The sequence below is a fragment of the Scyliorhinus canicula genome, chromosome 17 (genome assembly GCF_902713615.1).
Source record: "Scyliorhinus canicula chromosome 17, sScyCan1.1, whole genome shotgun sequence".
Classification (NCBI taxonomy): Eukaryota; Metazoa; Chordata; class Chondrichthyes; order Carcharhiniformes; family Scyliorhinidae; genus Scyliorhinus; species Scyliorhinus canicula.
Genome location: NC_052162.1, coordinates 18560631 through 18580908, shown reverse-complemented (window position 1 = coordinate 18580908; position 20278 = coordinate 18560631). Strand labels below are relative to the sequence as shown.

The window sequence follows — 20278 nt, the reverse complement described above, 5'->3', positions numbered from 1 at the left end:
TTTCTTCTGAATTCCTTGTTGGATTACTTAGTGATTATCTTGTGCTTGCAGCTCCTCATTGGGAAATATTTTTCCATATCTACCTTACCAGACCATTCCATAATCTTCCACATCTACTGGGTCGCCTCTTAGTCTGATCTTTTCTCAAGAAGAGCCTGTTCAGCTCTCCTTTCTTAATTCTTTCACAGAAAAACAAACATCACTGGGGTGAAGGTGTTGCTGGTGGGGCTAGCTTTTGTTGTTTCCTGATAACTAACTATATCCTTTCCGGGACAGCACGGTGGTGCAGTGGTTAGCACTGCTGCCTGCGGTGGTCAGCACTGCTGCCTCACAGCACCAAGGTCCCAGGTTCCATCCCGGCCCTGGGTCACTGTCCGCGTGGAGTTTGCACATTCTCCCCGTGTCTGCGTGGGTTTCACCCCCACAACACAAAGATGTGCAGGTTGGGTGTATTGGCCACGATAAATTTCCCCTTAATTGGAAAAAAATAATTGGCTACTGGTTCACCATCCTTTCTATTAGTTACAACCTGAAAATAACTGTTGATGTCGCTGGTTAGGCCAGCATTTACTGCCTATCCCTAGTTGTCCTTCAGAATCTGGTGGTGAGCGGCCTTCTTGAACCACTGCAGTGCGTGAGGTGTAGGTACACCCACTGTGCTGTTCGGGAGGTAATTCCAGGAATTTGTGGAATTCACTCCCAGCAAGAATGAAGGAATGGCAATATATTTCCAAGTGAGGATGGTAAACGCCAGGTGGCTGTGTTGCCATGTATCTGCTGCTCTTATACTTCTAGATGGTGGTAGTCATGGGTTTGAAAGATGCTGCCAAAGGAACCTTGGTGCATTCCTGCAGTGCATCCGTAGATGGTTACACATGACTGCCAATGTTTGTCAGTGGTGGAGAGAGTGAATGTTTGTGGAAAGGGGAGCAATCAAGTGGGCTGCTTTGTCCTGGATGGTGTCAAGCTTGAGTGTTGTTGGAGCTGCACCTATCCAAGTGGGGGGTATTCCATTACACTCCTGACTTGTGCCGAGTAGATGGTGGACAGGCTTTGGGGAGCAGGTGATGGGTTACTCACCGCAGGATTCCTCGCCTTTGACCTGCTCTGGTTGCCACAGTATTTATATGGCTAGTCCAATTTAGATTCTGGTCAATGGGCAGAATGTTTGTCAAACATGATTTCCCTTTCATAAATCCATGTTGAAATTGTCTAAGCCCTTTGAAATTTTCTGAGTGTCATGTTATCACATCCTTTATAATACACTCCAGCATTTCCCCACTATTGATGTTCCGTTCTGTAATTCCTTGTTTTCTCATTCCTTTTTTAAATACTGGGGTTACGTTTGCCACATTCCAATCTGTCGGAGTTGTTCCAGAATCTACTGAATTTTTGAAGATGACAACCAACGCATCCACTATTTCATTGCCTTTAGTATTCTGGGATGCAGATTATCACGTCCAGGATGTTTATTGTCTTTCAGTCCCATCAATTTCTCTAGCATTTATTTGCAAGTAATACCAAATTCCTTCAATTCCTCCTTCTCACTAGACCCATGGTTCCCTAACATTTCTGGTAGATTATTTGGATCTTCCTCCGTGAAGACAGAACTAAAGTAGTTGTTTAATTGCTGTCATTTCCTTGTTTTGCACTGTAAGGCGCCTACATTTGTCTTCACCAAACTTTTTCTGTTTACATACTTATGGAAGCTTTTACAGTTTGCTTTCATCTTCCTCGCAAGTTCACTTTCATACTCTATTTTTTCCCCTCTTAATCAATCTCTCGATCCTTCTTTGCAGAATTCGAATCTATTCCCAATCCTCAGATTTGCTATTTTTCCTAGCAACTTCATATGACTTCTCCTTAATACTATCTTTCATTAATTTTGTTAGCTGTGATTGGGCCACGTTTCTTATTGTGTTTTTGTACAAGAAAGGAATGTACAACTGCGGTTATGTTCCTTAAATGTTAGCCAATGTCTATCCACCATCATGCCTATTAATGGAGTTCCCCATTGTATCTTAGCCAACCCGCACCTCAAACTTTTGTAGTTTCCTTTGTTTAGATTTTGGAACTCTAGTTTCAGATTGGACTTCTTCACTTTCCATCCTCATGAAGAACTCTCAAGTTACTTTATCTGTACCACACGGACCACAGCAGTTCAAGGCAGATCTCACCTTCTCGAGGATAATTAAGGGCAATAAATTCTGGCCTTGCCAGCAACCCATAAATGTATAGGTAAAAGATTAGTCATGCTAACACATGGAGAAGCATTATCATTCAGCAAAGTGCCAGGGAATTGCCAAAACCCAAGGAATTTCACCCCAACATCAGCCTAACCCTTCAGAAAAAGGAGAAAAATTTAGATCACCATACTTGCACATTTACTTCTTTTAAACAAAAGGACATTTTTACTTCGTTTTCATAGAAATTCCTATTTTTTAGTGAAGGTTAAGGGGTTTCATATTTTGAAATCTTGTTAGTAATTAGTTATCTGACCAAACAAAAAGCATACAGTATGGACAGGTGCAAGTCAATATGTTCTGAAAGTTTTATTTTTATCATCAAAAGAGCAAATACAATAAATAAACTTACATTCTAAGGTTCAAAATTAAAGAAACTAGAAAAGTGACTTAACGATAACCTATACTAAGGAAGAAGCTTTGTTACAACTATATTTACATATTAGTAGTTTTATTATTTTCACTGGTACAAAAAGCATTAATCTTGCTTGCACAATAGGACATAACAGTATCATATAGACCAACATAATTTTTCCAATCTGCAGGTAATTAGAAAAAAATTACTGTAATGCAAGTGTAAAAAGATTTTCCATTCTGCAGTTTTGTTCTAATCTATGCATGCAAAACTGTTACAAACAAAATGATAGGCTATTCCTTTTACATGTTTAATTACTTTTCTACATTTCAGAAGACTTATGGGGACCATGTTTTCCCCCAAATTGAAGCATATATACAATGTTGATCCATACAGTGAAGCATTTACAAAAAAAATCATTTTGCTACGAGTTTACTCCTGAATAGGTACTACACAGAAGTTTCCTACGAAACACATTTCCAATATTGTAAGCCGACAGTACGTAATGTGTAAGCAAAATTGTTTTTGTTTTTCATAATGTATACCAAGGTAATTATAGACCGGGTCAACTGAATAATTTTTAGCTAGGAAGATTTTTTTTTAAATCCAATAAGCATTTTGGGTGAAAAGGCAGAAACCACCTCACTAATAAAACCTTGCAATCTCCAGCCTTCTGAGTGGTTGTGCGCCCAAAACTTACTTTAGCAGTACAATCATTGGAGCTACAAAATTATAAATTAAATCCCTAAGCCTTTATGAATATTGAAATTAAGTTGCTATTCCACTTTGAAAATGGACAACAGGATATTGCTTATTTTTAAAATTATACAGACTATCAACTTCACAGTAGAAAAACAAACAGGAATAATATTTGAAAAATCAGAATCTGGTGAGAAAATATCGCTTAACATGCATATCTCAGGTAAGCCAGACATTGTAAATTACGGTTCATTTTCCGAACTGTTAACTTTAAAAGCTTTCATCCCAAAGTACTGCATTAGCATCTAGCTTAATAGATATTATCAAGACAACAAATATCGAGACAATGGCCATTGAGGAGTCGGCTTGGTATTGATTGGGTCATTCAAAATAATTCACCTTTCATGGTGGACTATACAACAAGCTCATGGGTTAGATATTTTTTTCCTAACCGCCTCTTCTCATTATTCACTCTATATGTATTAAATCTAGCTTAATTAGGCACATTTTTAATATTTTATTTTAATGCAAATGGATACATTATTACTATAAAGTTGTGAAAGAGTGATTAATACTGCAAGACAAATGATCATGGAATTAAAGGAAGACAGGCTTTCTGGGTTGAACTATAGTTGGCTAATATGGATGTGAACTTGTTATCATTAATCTTTCCCTTCAATGATGTTAGCATCAGAGCTACTTACACCAGCATTTGCACCTACCAATGGAGGTTGAAACTAAGCTTTCTACTACGGTAAAGCTTTGTTTAATGACACTGTAAGTTAAACACAACACTCTCCTACACTTTTGGTCGCTCTCTAGTGATGTTTGAGGCATCGTGTTTTAAAGATAGTGAGCTGCAATTTTAGGAAAAAGGACTGTGTGTTAATTAAGTATATTAAATATTGGCGAGTAAAGTGATTTTCTACTTGTAGGAAGATGATTTTTAAGGGAAACAAAATCAAGAGCAGCCTTTCACCCCAGCCCTACAATGTAAAATGAGAAGTGCTAACACACACAATTCCACATAATTCAGTTTCTGAGCAGGAATCTGTAAAAAATAAACATCTGGGTAATGGCTGTTTGATCAGTAAAGACTAAAGAAATTGAAAATTCCTTCAATGGGATACATCACATATAAATGCCCATTAACATCTGGCCACTTCCGATGAAACCTCTGTAGAAACTGCATTTTAGTTCAAAACCATGACTAGATTCTGTTTCACATTCATGATGTATACTACACCGACATCATTACGTTTAACAGAAACATTTTTTTAAAAAAAGACTAGGTTCGCCATACAATGGTCCAGCCACTGAATCTTTTGTTTGCCTGAAACACAAATGCTTAACTGGTCGGTTAGTACATTAATATCACCAGTGGCTGTCTGTCAGCAGTTTACCAGGTATCACAATCCACTTTCTTATTATATTCAGTTCCATCATAGTCTGAGTGACTTCATGCCAGTTCTCTGAAGGACTCTGGTATAACAAACTCTAATTCGGAATTGCCATCTAAGGAATTGTACCTGTAAACAGGGGTTCCTTCCTGAGGAAAAATATCATCCCAGCTTGCTGGCTTGCTGCCTCCAATGGTCTGCGCAGTCTGCGGCGGAGCATCTGCATCATCATCATCATCTACATGATATACAATTCCATCTTCATTAATCTCAGCCATGGCACCCGATCCACTAGCAGTCAGGAATCCATATTGCCTGATCTGTAGGGTCTTGCACGGCAACAAACGGTAAAGTTTGGAATCGGAGACAGCCTCGTCTTCAGCTGCACTCTTGCCAGTCTTTTTACTATGGACTGACCTGATGTGCGATGCCATCACCTGGTAGTTGATGAAGGTCTCGCCACATGTCAAGCACTGGTATCGCCGTTCACCAGTGTGGAGAATTTCATGCTTAGTACGATATTCTGCAAGAGGGAACACTTTCTCACAGTAATGGCAAGGGTATTTCTTCTCCCAGGAATGAACATTGAAGTGCCTTCTCAGGCTAGTCAGGCAGGCATATGATCGCTTACAAACAATACAAACATAAAAGACTCGTCCATCTACAATTAACTCATAATGATCTTGTTCCCTTTTCATTCTTTTTGCATCTGGAAAGTACTGATCATTGATGAACACAGGTCTCGAGTTATTTATATGATTAGAAGAATTTTCAGGCATGATTTGAAAACTTGAGTGGCCGCCATCACCAGATACCTTGTCTCCAATCAGCAGTAGCTTTCTTTCAGGGGATCTAGGCTCCTTGTTTTGTTTGGTTTCACGGTTGGCAAGGTCATCTTTGTTTGGTACCACGATATGATACGTGTTGGGGTTTGTGTCAATATTTGCATAGACTCTGCAACCTTTAGACAAAGTATCAATGGCAGCTGTTTTAACTATGGTTACAGGATGTTTGCCATCTTGAATGTACTTTGCATTTACAATCTTTGGGCTTTGTTGGTTAATTACAGTATTCTGCCCACACCCTGCGCTCCCGTCAGAGATTTTGACTTTGAAATCACCAACTTTCGGGGATGTCTCTGGCAGCAGAGTAATGTGTTTTGTTTGAATCTCCAAGTTGTCAGAATTTACTGGTATGCTGGGAACAATGATATTTGCTTGCACTAAACTGTTACTAGCTACATTGGAGGGTTGTTTAGGTGGTGTAATTTCGCTGCAGAAAATGACATCATCATTATCCTCTGAATCTTCACTACTGATTGAGGCTCGACTGTCACCTTTCGAATCCCTAAATTCCGCACTAGACAGAGAGAAAGCGTCAGTTATTCGTGGTCCCAGACCTCCTTCTTCAACATGTATTATCAAGCGTTCGGGTTCCACTGTTGGATCAGCAGCAACTTTCTGCGAAACATCGCCCTTGGAATCTGTCACAGAAGCAGCACTGTCCGTAGCAGGCGCTACTGCTTTTAACTTTGAAAGCGACTCCCCCAAGTCAGCTAGGAACTTTAGACCCAGGGACTGCCCAGACTGAATCAACTCGCTTACTAGTTCGGCATTCACACGCGCCAATTTGGAGCTGTAGATAAAATTCAGAACCTCCGCAAACACCTCTGCTCTAACAAAGTTCAATTCGAGGACTTGTCCATATGTGTTGTTCGCACCATCGGGACTGAAAAGCTGATGGAAGTAGCTACTGACAGATGACAAGACATTCTTATGTGCTCGAAATTTGCGATCCCCCACAATTATGGTAATATCGCAGAATAGTCCTTGGGCACGCTGTTCATTTAGAGACTTCAACAATGTTCCCGAGTGATGAATGTCAGTTGCACTAATAAGTTTTTTGCTCTCCATAACTAGATCAAAAATAAAGACAACATATCCAATGAAGGTGAGCCAGCTGACAGACTATGTAAATCCTGTTAAATGAACAAACTTAGTCCAAAATTCCACAATTATATTTGCAGTAATCAGTAATTCACAGGAATATTTGGAAACCCTTCCTGGTATACTCTCAGATAAAAGCAGTTTTATTTATTTTATTCTCTGAAAATAATAAAGACTTGATGCAGCCTAACCTGCAGTTTATGACTTGATCCGATTTGGATTGTAACCCATCATGTATAATCCCACAGGAATACATCAGATAAGACTTTACAACAAATCCAATCAGCAATATTTTACCACAATTATGTCCAGGTGCTTGTTCTTCAATTATTTTGAAGTTAAAAAGTTAATTTAAAATGATTAACTTGAGGAGAGCTGTTGCCCTAAAGTAAATAAGTGCGGGAGGTTAAATTTCTAAAGGGGATCTTCCAACCTCCCATAACGTTTGTTAAAACAGTTTGATGATTTTCTGCAAAAGTTAAAGATCGAAAGAACCATGGTGGAAATTCTACCCCAGTGACTGTGGTGCCTTATATTCAGGTCATTCCTGAGGACACACTGGACTAACCTTTGTCAGAGAATTTAAAGAACATGTTACTAAAGCCAAGTGGATATCCTGTAGTGTTGTTCATGGTGAGTTAAGGAAGCTACTGATCCACTGACAAATAATGGATAATTAATTCTAATATATTTTACCTCTTGTGGCAAAATAATCCATCTCCCTGTGACCACGTAACAACTACTTTCCTATTCCTTTCCAGTTCTTTTGTTTCCCTCTTTTTTCCCTCCCCCGCTCTCTATCTATTCGATCATCTTTTTACACATTGTAGTACCGATATCACCAACTTATTTTTGACTTGGTTTCCATTTCGTTCTTTCTGTAATCCCCGTCTTCTCTCCTTTCCGCATGTTTCCAATGACACCGTGTCACTCTCAGTGGCTTCCTCCAAGTTTATTTTGCCCGGTCTTGATGTAAGGTGGAAAACAACAATAGTGTGTGCATTTTGTGGCCTAATTGAAGTAATCAGTGAAGTGCTGTATCACAGGCAGGTGGCAGAGCAGTGGAGCTGAATGAGGGACATTCTGTGACACAGTATTTGGGTTAGAGTTTGGGAGGAAGCAATCAGAGAACTGGGGGGGCTTGGCTGGTTAGTTGGGAAAGAAAGGATGATCACATTAAGTAATCATGGAGAATAGGATATAAATGGTGGAAGTGCTGAAGGCTGGGAACATTTGGTAAGTTTACAATTTGAGATCTAGAGCTGAGAGTAGCATTAGGACAGCATTAGCTAAGAGGGATTTGAGGAAAATGTGGGCTGGTAGTGTGGAATACTGCTCTTATGAGTGGGAGCAGTGGAAATCAGTAGCGGTGTGGATATACTGGTAATAAAAAGCACTGATAAGATCTGGGTGGTGGAAGCACAGCAAAGTGGCTTTTGGGAGAATGAAGGCTGGGACAATTTGAAGTAATCCAGAACATAGGCCCAAGTCCCAAGTATAAACCCAGGTCCAACAGTAACCAAAGACAAGAAAAAAATAATTCGCCAGAAGCAAAATGGAGGAACTGCAGATATGACAGTGTTGACAAGGAGGTAATTATCTGCTTTGAGCAAGAAGTGCCATATAGAAGGCACAGGCTTGAAGAAATGTTTAGATGGGGAGCGAGGAGTCTTTAAAATGTGACCCCTGCAGCTCTTGGGGGTAGCAAATTACTTTTGTTGGAACTAAATCCTGCAACCCTTGAGCAAAACCTTGTTCTTATATTTTTATGCCCAAATACACTTGCAAATTGTTTAGAGCCATCACCATCCTTGACAATAAAAACTCTCCAATTCAGACATTTCAAGCTATTTTTTGCTAAGCCATATCCGGAAGCTCTCAGCATCTCCTATCCTCCCAGCTCAGTCTGCTCAAATGTTTCTGTCTTTTCTTCCACCTCTTTCCCTTCTCATACCCTAGCTCCCCTCCATCCCCACCCCCATTCAGTCTTCTTTTCACCATCCCTGCACAATTAGTCTTTTCCTCCTTCAGTCTGCTTTTCCCTCCTTCTTCAGCTTTCACTTTTCCTCACCTCTTGTTGATCCCCAAAGTATTGGAGGTAGGCAGGTGGGTCAGGAAAGTACTTTCAGCATGGCAGGGTTAGCATGGGGTGCAGGAAACTCTTGGGTTGGGATGCTATCCAAGACGTGCCTAGGATGGGTGGATAAAGAGGAAGTATTTAGGATAAGCAAATCAGCAAGTGAGCTGGGGAGCACTTGGGTGAGCAGATAACCTCGCAGACACACTTTTACAAGCATACAAGAGCAGGGGATCACGTTGCAAACCATTAGCAGGGAGCGGGGTGAAACGAACAGATCAAGAGATAGTAGACAAGTCAGGGTTCATACTCTATTTTCGTAAATGAGCTTGTTAACCACTGTTTTGATGTACTGTTCAACGACAGCATTCCAAGTTCGGCTGATAAATTCAGTACAAGAAATGACCAAGTCGTGAAGGTAGGATCAAACCAGTTGGGGCAGGAATAATTCACGGCTAGTTGAGTGGGCCAGGGAAGAGTTGAAAGGAGTCTGAGCAATTCTGGTTCAGCTGCTGAGGAGAAGGTAAACAGCAGACTTGCAGGCGTCTCTTGATGGAGCACAGAATTCACAAGAGGCAGGCTGCGAAATGAAGCAAAAACCTGGCCTGGTCTAATCACAAAAATAAAAAGGTTGGTTTGCAGAAGAGGGCACAGGAACCAATATTTGCAAACGAATTGAAATGAAAAGAGGATGGACTATCAGGATAGGTATCGAAATCAGAAGAAATGTAAACGCCTGCAGCAAAGCCAAGCCCAATAATTCAAGTTCTAGGTAAGTACGGCAAGTTCCAAGTAACTTTCTACCAGAACATAGGGGCAGCATGGTAGCACAGTGGTTAGCACAGGTGCTTCACAGCTCCAGGGTCCCAGGTTCGATTCCCAGCTTGGGGTCACTGTCTGTGTGGAGTCTGCACGTTCTCCCTGTGTCTGCGTGGGTTTCCTCCGGTTTCTTCCCACAGTCCAAAGATGTGCAGATTAGGTGGATTGGTCACAACAAATTGCTCTTTCCCAGGGCCGGTGCAGACTCGATGGGCCGAATGGCCTCCTTCTGCACTGTAAATTCTATGATAACATATTCTAGAGATTTACAAAACTGTGTAAGGAACTTTATGGAGAATACACATATATTACTTAAATTAATAAAGTTTAGAAAATTTTAATTAAATTTAGACTATTTTATTTAACATGATTTAATCATTCGTTTCTTAGTTTACACATATGAATATTTTTCAATTAGCTGGAAAATCAAATTTCAAATAAAAATCATATTTGTTTGGGTGGATTCCAACTCTTGCTAGTTCAAGATTGGTGGGTTTAGGAATAAATCGAGCAACCAGGTTGGTCAGTTTCCCTTCTGCTTACTGGCTCGTTATTCGTTTTAATTTATTCATTTTCATCAATTAGGTAATGCATTCACTCGATCTTTATTTCAGCCAATCACTAATTTTTGGATCAATGCCACATTTAAGGGCTGATGTGTCTGGTAATTTCAAGAAAGACCTGAGGCACATTGGACACAAGAGTTTTAATCAAATAGCTCATGAAGGGAAAATCCATTGTTGAGAAATCCAGCTAAAATGATGTACTCTCAGTTTCTATTCAGGTAAATGGAGATGACAAGCATCATTTAAGTCGGCATTTTTTTAATAGAAGTTCCACATTTACCTTTTATAATTATTTTCAATCGTCACGCTTTCTTTGCAATGATCTGCAAAAAAAACAAAAACATCATTATAGATTGAAATGAAAGTTTCTATAACACAATAAAACTCTATAAAACAGACTATTTTTAAAAAGTGTTTCTGTCATAATAAGCTGACCAATTGAAGGTCAATAACAGTCAAATTCATTCACCTTTCAGCTTATTCTCAAGCTGAGGCATATAACAAATAAAAGTTCATTAATTTTATGCTACCTAAAAGATTTTCACATTTCATTTCCATTTCTGGAAGCCTTTCACATTTCCCAAAGCATAAAGTCGTTAGTCTAGTTTTCTGTCCCAGATGTATTTCAGTTCCATTACCTCTGTAATCTTAATTGGTTCCAAGCAATACCTCAACATCCAAATTACACATTTATTTCATTGTCCCTCTGACTCAGAACCTTCTGAATGGATAAAGGCTTAAATATGTTAACAAAAACATATTGGCCAAGTGAGGATGTTTGACAGCTTTCCTTTCCCCAGTACTAGTGGCACAATGTTATTCTCCAGCAAGTTTTTTAAAAGAAATGCAGAAATCACAGGGCACATACAGGAGCCTAGAATGTAACTCACCACTTCTGAGGGGCTCAACTGCTTACTGGGGCATGTTTCCATAGGCAGGCACCGTTGTACAAATGTTCATTATTTACGTGAGCGCCTCAATGTGAGCAGAACTCGTACATTGCTGTTCTCTACTATCCCCATGACCATTTTCTCTGTGCAAGCCTCAGCACTGAATGTTTACTGACCATTAGACACGGAAAGACAATATCACAACCAAGCCCAGGAGGGAGAACCAAATGGAGTGGTGCAGCGACAACAATCTCTCCCTCAATGCCAGCAAAACTAAAGGAAGCAAAGTACTGTACACACCCCTGTCAGCATCAAGGGGGCCGAAGCGGAGATGGTTAGCAGTTTCAAATTCCTAGGGGTACACATCTCCAAAAACCTGTCCTCGTCCACCCACGTCGACGCTACCACCAAGAAAGCACAACAGCGCCCATACTTCCTCAGGAAACTAAGGAAATTCAGCATGTCCACATTAACTCTTACCAACTTTTACACATGCACCATAGAAAGCATCCTATCTGGCTGCATCACAGCCTGGTATGGCAACTGTTCGGCCCAAGATCGCAAGAAACTTCAGAGAGTTGTGAACACAGCCCGGTCCATCAGACGAACCTGCCTCCCATCCATTGACTACATCTACACATCCCGCTGCCTGGGGAAAGCGGGCAGCGTAATCAAAGATCCCTCCCATCCGGCTTACTCACTCTTCCAACTTCTTCCATCGGGCAGGAGATACAGAAGTCTGAGAACACGCACGAACAGACTCAAAAACAGCTTCTTCCCCGCTGTTACCAGACTCCTAAATGACCCTCTTATGGACTGACCTCATTAACACTACACCCTGGATGCTTCACCCGATGCCATTGTGTACCTTGTGTTGCCCTATTATGTATTTTCTTTTATTTCCTTTTCTTTTAATGTACTTCATGATCTGTTGAGCTGCTCGCAAAAAAAATACTTTTCACTGTACCTCGGTACACGTGACAATAAACAAAATGCAATCCAATCCAAATGCATCTTCACACAACACCTACACATGCACATTTTCCAGCTATCAGTTCCACTGTCGGGAGATCTTCATGAATGGGAATATTTGAAAGTTTGTTTTCTTGGCTGAGACCACCTAACTCAATAGATCAGGATCAAATCTGAGAGTTCCCAGCACTGCAGAATATCAGGCAGTGCATTTTTTTGTTGGGCCGTCAAGAAACATACATTTCCTTATTAAATACATCGTGCAATTAGAAAGTTTGGGATTTTGAAACAAAGTTTCCTTTGCAATGAAGACTCTAGTCTACTGTTTAAAAAAATTACAAATTTCTGCTATTCAATTTTTGTACATGGACAATTAATGGGACCTCTGCCTTTAAGCAGCACGGTAGCAAGGGGCAGCACGGTAGCATGGTGGTTAGCATAAATGCTTCACAGCTCCAGGGTCCCAGGTTCGATTCCCGGCTTGGGTCACTGTCTGTGTGGAATCTGCACGTCCTCCCCGTGTGTGCGTGGGTTTCCTCCGGGTGCTCCGGTTTCCTCCCACAGTCCAAAGATGTGCTGGTTAGGTGGATTGGCCATGCTAAATTGCCCGTAGTGTCCTTAAAAGTAAGGTTGGGGGGGGGGGTTGTTGGGTTTCGGGTATAGGGTGGATACGTGGGTTTGAGTAGGGTGATCATTGCTCGGCACAACATCGAGGGCCGAAGGGCCTGTTCTGTGCTGTACTGTTCTATGTTCTAAGATGAACTTCACCTTTAATTCGAGCGGCTGGTAAACTGAGGATTGACTTATGACCTCAGGCAAGGCTGAGAGGTTGCAAAGAGCTAGTTACTTTCCAGATGAGCAGATTCAACAGAGATCAGAAATGATACATCTTGATGGACTTGGCTGATGGCTAATTAACTGGCTCAAATTGCTGGGCCTTTGCTGATACTCAATGCTGATTAGTGCTGACTGCTCTGGAATGTTCTGCAGACCCAAGGAGGATTCAAATTGCTTTCAGTATTAAAAATCCAGCAGCAGAGCAATACCTCTGCTGGAGCTCTCTCCAGGAACACAGATGCAGCCAGCTTTTCCTCTCTCTCCATCCTGTAAGTGCTTAATTCCTGAAGGCAGAGTTCTTTGAGAGTTCTCTCCCTGAAATGGTAATGGACCGCTCTTAAATCTTGTGAAAGCTGCTTCTCTATTACTGTTTTTCCTCAGTAAAGCTGGGGGCATTCTGGTGAGGCTTGAGTTGGGGAGAAAGTGAGACTCAAGAATTAAACAGTCCTGAGGCTGTTCCTTTGAGTGAAGGCCTCGGGTACTAAAAAAGTTCAAATGACTCCCCAGGGGAAATCTGAATGCTACTGCCAAAGGGTCATCTCTAACCATACACTGGTCGCTTCAATCCCCAAGCATCCTGGGCGGACAGCCTGCTGCAATGGCCTTGACATCGGCCGTTTCATTTCAATTTACTTCCTTTTATTTTACCCCTCCCTCTGGCTGGTTTGTCTTGTCTATGTTTGGATCTGTTGAATCCGCACCCCCAGAGTGCGGTGGATGCAGGGACAGTGAGTAAATGTAAGGAGGTGTTAGACAGATGTTTAACTGGTAATGAGTTGAAGGGTTATGGAGAACGGCAGGACAGTGGAGTTGAGGCCAGGATGGGATCAGCCATGATATCATTGAGGGTGTTAGGCTCGGGAGGCTAAATTGCCTACTTCCGCTCCTAAGTCATGTGTTCCAGAGGGAGTTGCTCTAGCTGATTTTGTAATCCAGCTCTTGGTCTGTAACATTGTAGGTAGCAGATGAGGAACGTGTTAGCCATGATAGAATGGCGGAGCAGCACCGATGAGCTGAATGGCCTCTTTCTGCTCCTATATCCTATAAACTTACGAACGTATTAGCTGGCCATTATTCGGTTATAATTATTTCATGTTTCACCTCTATTTCTGTTATAAATAAACAGTTGTTGTGTTTAACTTACAGACCTGCCATTTGTAAGTCTTTCGAGCAGTCAAGGGCCAAAGGTCTCAGAAACATTATATGAATTAGTGGTTAATTCACGTGTTGGGACTCCAGGGTCTGTTGGGCTGGAATCGACTGCGCACTAGCCCAGGGTGTCGTAACAAAATCATGAAATTAAATTTGCAAAACAACTACATATTATACGTTAGAATATGCTGGATATAATAAACATCAGCACTCATTTCAGTACAAATTCAAATCTTTACACTGCACACTTAAATGTCCCAGCATGGAAATGCAGTGGCTTTCAGTATGGTACAGCGTACCGACAGCAAACACGGGATTTTAAAAAGTCTGATATGCATCAACTATTATCTGCTAAATAATCAGGAACTGCATTGTTATCTTAACAAAGATAATAACTAGCATCTTAAAGGTTAAAAAAATCTGGAACACAACAGAGTTGTGATTCCTCCACATAGTATTTTTACCGCGGTGGTTGATGCAATTATGCCAAATTCCTGTGCGGGGTATTTTACTGAAATCATTTAGTGTTTTTCAACATTTTCGTTAAAACACTGTGCACAGGAATTTGACATGAAAGTGTCAAACAACACACAGGAGGAATTTCAACATCCTGTGCTCAATGGGTTAATGAAATTGTGACAATGTATTTTACAAAAACTTAACCAATACTTATACATGCAGATATTTCAAACCCTGGGCTTTTAGGTCATTTTCTTCCCTTCCCCAACAAAGCCATTTCCATGTGATAACCCTCCAGAGATATCTGATAAACCATGATTTCTAACAAATTAGTTTAAAACCTACCTTAAAGAAGAAGGAGGTCTTTGTACAATTTGTGCCTCTTGGACAGTTACTATCCTGCCACTCCCTCTCATAGAAGTTTCCGATTATTTTTAACAGGTGGAAATTACATAAAATAATGTCTTCTATTAATGCAAAAACCCAATCCAGCTCAGCTAATGTAATCTGAATCATCATCACCACTACTTGCTGCAACTATGAGAGAGGAGAAAACATTTTGCTTTAGAATTTTTAAGAACCTGACTATAAAATTTTGGCCGTGCAGTTCTGTACCAAGGCTACTGTTGTTTTTTCACTTGAAAAGTAATAATTTTGAGTTTATTAACCAAACAAGATATTGGCTGTTGACTTTGAAGAAATCAGCCCACAAAGATCTTGTGACCTCTGTGGATTGGTTTTCCCCTTTCCCAACAGCAGTTTAAATCTGGAACCAAGTCAAAGGAATCTCCAAGCAAGCAACAGCAGTGCAGTTAGCAAACAATCACATTAAAATATCTGCACAGACAGCAAACCAGGAAGTCAAACACACTGAATCCTTTCACTTTTAACTAAAATTTTCATAGCAAAATAAATTATTGAGTAGATAACGGTAGAGGTTAAAATATCAATAGAAACAAACTTTTTTTTTAAAATTAACATGGAGCTTTATTTTCCGACTGGAGAAATTTGACATTCCACAAATATAAAACTCCAAGGGCCAATGAAGGGGTCAGCAGTAATAATGAAATTACCCCATTTAAAAAACTAGTTAAAATTCATTCAACAAGGTGAAACGTTTTTCCCAAGGAGCTTTTTACAGCAAGACTAACAGCAGAAAGGTGGAAGTTCTTTTTTTATATAAATTTAGAGTACTCAATTATTTTTTTTCCCAATTAAGGAGCAATTTAGCATGGCCAATTGATCTAATCTACACATCTTTGGGTTGTGGGGGTGAAATCCATGCAGACACGGGGAGAATGTGCAAACTCCACACAGGCAGTGACCCAGGGCCGGGATCGAACCTGGGTCCTCAGCACCGTTGGCAGCAGTGCTAACCACTGCACCACCATGCTGCCCCAGAAAGGTGGAAGTTCTGGGCAATTTCAGCAGCTTCTGGATTTTCGGTTATTCTGCACATTTGCAGTCTCCCGAAATTGCCGTCAGTTTCAGCTGCGTAATGAGGTGAACACTAAATCCTGACCATTGTTTCATATTATTTATTTTCCTTATACCATTAGTTACGGAAAGAAAGAAGGTATTTCACTGGTCCCTTCTTGAGGACAAATTTTCTTCCTGTATCTGGCTATTGAAAGTTTCCAACAATGCTTTCTCTTGAGCAAAAGCTATAGTGGAGATACTTAATTAAAACAAGCTAATCGGTGCAACACAGACATCTGTGGTTGATAATAAACACACTGTAATTATGTAGCAGCTTCCATGTAGTAAAATATCCCAAAGTATCCCACAAGAGGGGAGGGGGTGGGGGAAGAGAGAGAGAGAGAGAGAGAGAGAGAGAGCGAGAGAGAGAGAGACAGAGCGAGAGAGAGAGAGAGAGAGAGAGAATGACATTGAACCACTTAAAGAGATAATAGGACGAATGATGAAAATCTTGATTGAAAAGGTAAGTTTAAGGAAAGTCGTAAAGGTGGAGAGGTTGAGAGGATCAGGAAAGAAATTCCAGAACAAAGAGTATAGACAGCTAGACCTCCAATGGTGGGGCAAAGAAAATCAAGACTGCCCAAGAGGCCAGCATTAGAGGAATGCAGACTTCTCGGAGGGTTGCAGGACCAGAGGAGGTTACAGAAACGGGAGTGGTGTGCCCATGGGAATATTTGAACACAAGGGAGGAATTTTTTTAAATTAAAACGTGGCTGGACTGAATGTAAAAATAGGTCAGTGAACACAGACGTGATGGACGAAAGGGATTTGGTGACAGTTAGAATCAAGCTCCAGAATTTTGGATCAACTATGTTTACAACAGGTGGAAGATGGGACACTGGCCAGGAGTGCTTTGCAATAAAGGTACCTGGTGTTAAATACTTCAAACATATTGTGTAGAGTCGAAAGAAATGTGACTACTGCCACAGTACTTAGATCCACTGACTTAGAGTCATAGAGTTTTACAGCACAGAAAGAGGCCCTTTGGCCCATCATGTTACGGGTTACGGGTATGGGGTGGATACGTGGGTTTGAGTAGGGTGATCATGGCTCGGCACAACATTGAGGGCCGAAGGGCCTGTTCTGTGATGTACTGTTCTATGATCTATGATCTATGATCTATGTCTGTGCCGGCCATCAAACACCACTCTATTCGAACTCAATTTTCCAGCACTTGTTCTGTAGCCTTGTGTGTTTTGGCATTTAAAATGCCTAAATGTTGGTTTTCCATTGAGCCCTGTGAATGAGATGTTACCTTGATGCCAGACAGGGTTGTAGCAGAGTTCATTGCAGATGGTTTCAGCATCTCAGGTTTGAGGGGTGGAATGATATCAGCCAAGCTTTCCAATCTGAATCATGATGAAATTAGCCCGGCTGTGAAGTGCATCCAGTCTGATTCAGGTCGATGGCAATACCTTATGGTGGACCAATACACCCACAACCATTGCCTCAACTCAAGCGGTGAGCTTCAGTCATATGGAAGGAGGCAGCCAGTAACGTACTCCACAAGTTAAATCTTCAGCAGAGGGGTGACGTGGATAAAGGCCTTACAGAACATGCTGAAACATGCTATTGCCTTGATAATAGCAAAGAGCTGCACATCATTTTGAAGGTGCTGCCAAATGTTATTGAAATAGGGCCTCAAAATCTGTCATTAGTAATGAGTAAAACGGAGATCTAGAAAGAGGATTTGAATGATAAACAACATGAAAATACATCAAACATCATAACTGCTCATTTTTGTCTTTCAAAACAAAATTATGAGACCTAGCGTAACGGTTTGTCCTCTTCGCAATAGACTCCTCCATGGCCTGTTGCCTGGATAATTGTGGACTATGACTGGCAAGGGGTTTGGCTGAATACATCGTTTTTGTGGTTCTGAGTCATGGTCTTTATTGCTACATGTTAACAATTTGATTCAACTGGCCATAAAATAGTCAAGAATTTGCAGCCATGCCTGCCAACAATGAAGAAGTAGGTCGTTCTGACTGGAAGCTGGATGCAAGATTGATGGATTTCTTCAACAAAACTACATTTGCTATGCTGCACTGATTTTTTTTAAAGATTAAATGCAGTTAAGAGAAGTGAGGAGGCAAGGAGTTTGTAGTGTTATTTATAAAAGCTCCAGAATCAAAGCTTTGCTGAAAACTAACTGAGAAAACAATGAAGCTCCAATTTATTTTGCACATTAATCAATCTTTTTTATAAATGTTTTAATTCAAAATTTTCAATACTTTTTACAAAACACTACAAAAAAGAGAATAATACAAAGAAAACACAGCAATACTCAACAAAAAACACTGAACCCTCTATCCAGCTAAGAATTTCCCAAACAAAACAAAATAGGGCATCTGCCCCTAACGAAACGTGAAAACAGCCCCCCCTCCCCTCCCCCCCCCCTGCCCCCCCTCCGACCCCCCCCCCCCCCCCCCCCCCCCCCCCGCCACCGCATAGCCTTTGCAAAGCCCTTCCAGAACTCCGTCAGTGCTGGGGATGGCCAGAACATATGAGCATGATTAGCTGGGCTCCCTGAACACCTCACACATCTGTCCGCCACCCCAAAAAACGTACTCATTCTTGCCCCTGTCATATGCGCCCGATGCACCACTTTAAACTGAATCAGGCTAAACCTGGCGCACGAGATACCTGAGCAGACAGAGAAATTGACCCTGCCCAGGGCATCAGCCCACAGGCCCTCATCCAGCTCCTCGCCCAGCTCCTCCTCCCACTTGCCCTTCAGCTCTTCCACCGAGATCTCCTCCGCCGCCTGCAGCTCCTGGTATATTTCCGATACCTTGCTATCCCCAACCCACACGCCCGAGCCACCCTAACCTGTATCCTTCGAGCAGGCAGCCGTGGGAATTTCCGCACCTGCTTTTTCACGAACGCCCGAACCTGCATGTACCTAAAGGTATTCCCCGGGGGATAGCCCAAATTTCTCTTCCAGCACCCTCTGACTGGCAAAGGTACCATCAATAAACAAGTCCCCCATCCTTTTGATTCCCGGCCTATGCCAACTTAGGAACCCACCATCTATCCTACTTGGAACGAACCTATGATTGTTCCGTATCGGGGTCCAAACTGAGGCCCCCACCTTCCCCCTATGCCGTCTCCACTGCCCCCAGATCCTCAATGTCGCCGCCACCACCAGGCTCGTGGTGCACCGCGTCAGCAGAAGCGGCAACGGTACCGTCACCAGTGCCCCCAAGCTAGTGCCTGTACAGGACAATGCTTCTAGCCGTTTCCACGCCGGCCCCTCTCCCTCCATTACCCACTTCCGAATCATAGACACAATCGCTGCCCAGTAATAGCTGCACAAGTTTGGCAATGCCAATCCACCCCCCTCATGACTGCGCTCCAAGAACAGTCTCTTAACCCGCAGGGTCTTATTTGCCCACACAAATCCTGTAATACTCCTATTTAGCCGCTTAAAGAAAGACTTGGGGATGAGAACAGGCAGGCACTGGAAGGCGAACAGGAACCTAGGGAGAACCGTCATTTTTACGGACTGTACCCTACCCGCCAGGGAGAGTGGCAACACATCCCATCTCTTAAAGTCCTCCTCCATCTGATCCCCCAGGCGTGCTAGATTGAGCTAGTGCAAAACCCCCCAACTCTTGGCTACCTGGATACCCAAGTACCGAAAGCTCCTCTCCACCATCTTAAGTGGTAGCTCCCCCAATCTCTTTTCCTGGCCCCTCGCATGCACCACAAAAAGCTCGCTTTTCCCCACATTTAACTTGTATCCTGAGAAGTTTCCAAAATCCCTCAGAATCTGTATAACCTCCCCCATGCCCTCCACCGGATCTGCAATATACAAAAGCAGGTCATCCGCATACAGTGAAACGCGGTGTTCCTCCCCCTCCTTCGGACCAATCCCCTCCAGTTTCTGGATTCTCTCAACGCCATGGCCAACGGCTCAATCGCCAGTGCAAACAGCAGGGGGGGGACAAAGGACACCCCTGTCTCCTTCCACGATATAACCTGAAATACTCTGACCGCAGACGGTTCGTCGAAACACTCACTACCGGGGCCTGGTACAACAATTTGACCCATCATGAATTCCTCCCCACACCTGCCTAACACCTACCACAGGTACTCCCACTCCACTCGATCAAAGGCCTTCTCCGCGTCCATTGCCGCTACCACTTCTGCATTCCCCCCCCCCCCCCCCCCCCCACTCCGAGGGCATCCTAATCACATTCAGGAGGCTTCGCACATTCGTGTTCAGCTGCCTGCCCTTCACAAACCCCATCTGATCCTCATGAATCACTCCCAGGACACAATCCTCAATTCTAGTGGCCAGGATCTTGGCCAACAGTTTAGCATCTACATTGGCCGATAGGAGCCGCACTGCAACGGGTCCTTATCACGCTTGAGGATA

The 20278-nt window shown here is 42.1% G+C and overlaps 1 protein-coding gene across 2 annotated transcripts in view; it reads right to left on the bottom strand.

Annotated features, from left to right (window-relative positions):
- Positions 1 to 2527: 2527 nt before the first annotated feature.
- Positions 2528 to 20278, bottom strand: part of zbtb33 (zinc finger and BTB domain containing 33) — a 36692-nt gene continuing 18941 nt past the window's right edge. Inside the window, exons 2-4 of one of the 2 annotated variants that reach the window (XM_038774837.1) lie at positions 10386 to 10428; positions 8715 to 8833; positions 2528 to 6612 (exon numbers count right to left, since the gene is read on the bottom strand). In XM_038774837.1, coding sequence (XP_038630765.1) covers positions 4757 to 6610 — 1854 coding nt within the window. In that variant the 5' untranslated portion in view covers positions 6611 to 6612; positions 8715 to 8833; positions 10386 to 10428 and the 3' untranslated portion in view covers positions 2528 to 4756. The remainder of the gene's footprint in view (positions 6613 to 8714; positions 8834 to 10385; positions 10429 to 20278) is intronic. The other variant, XM_038774838.1, reaches the window with a different exon arrangement.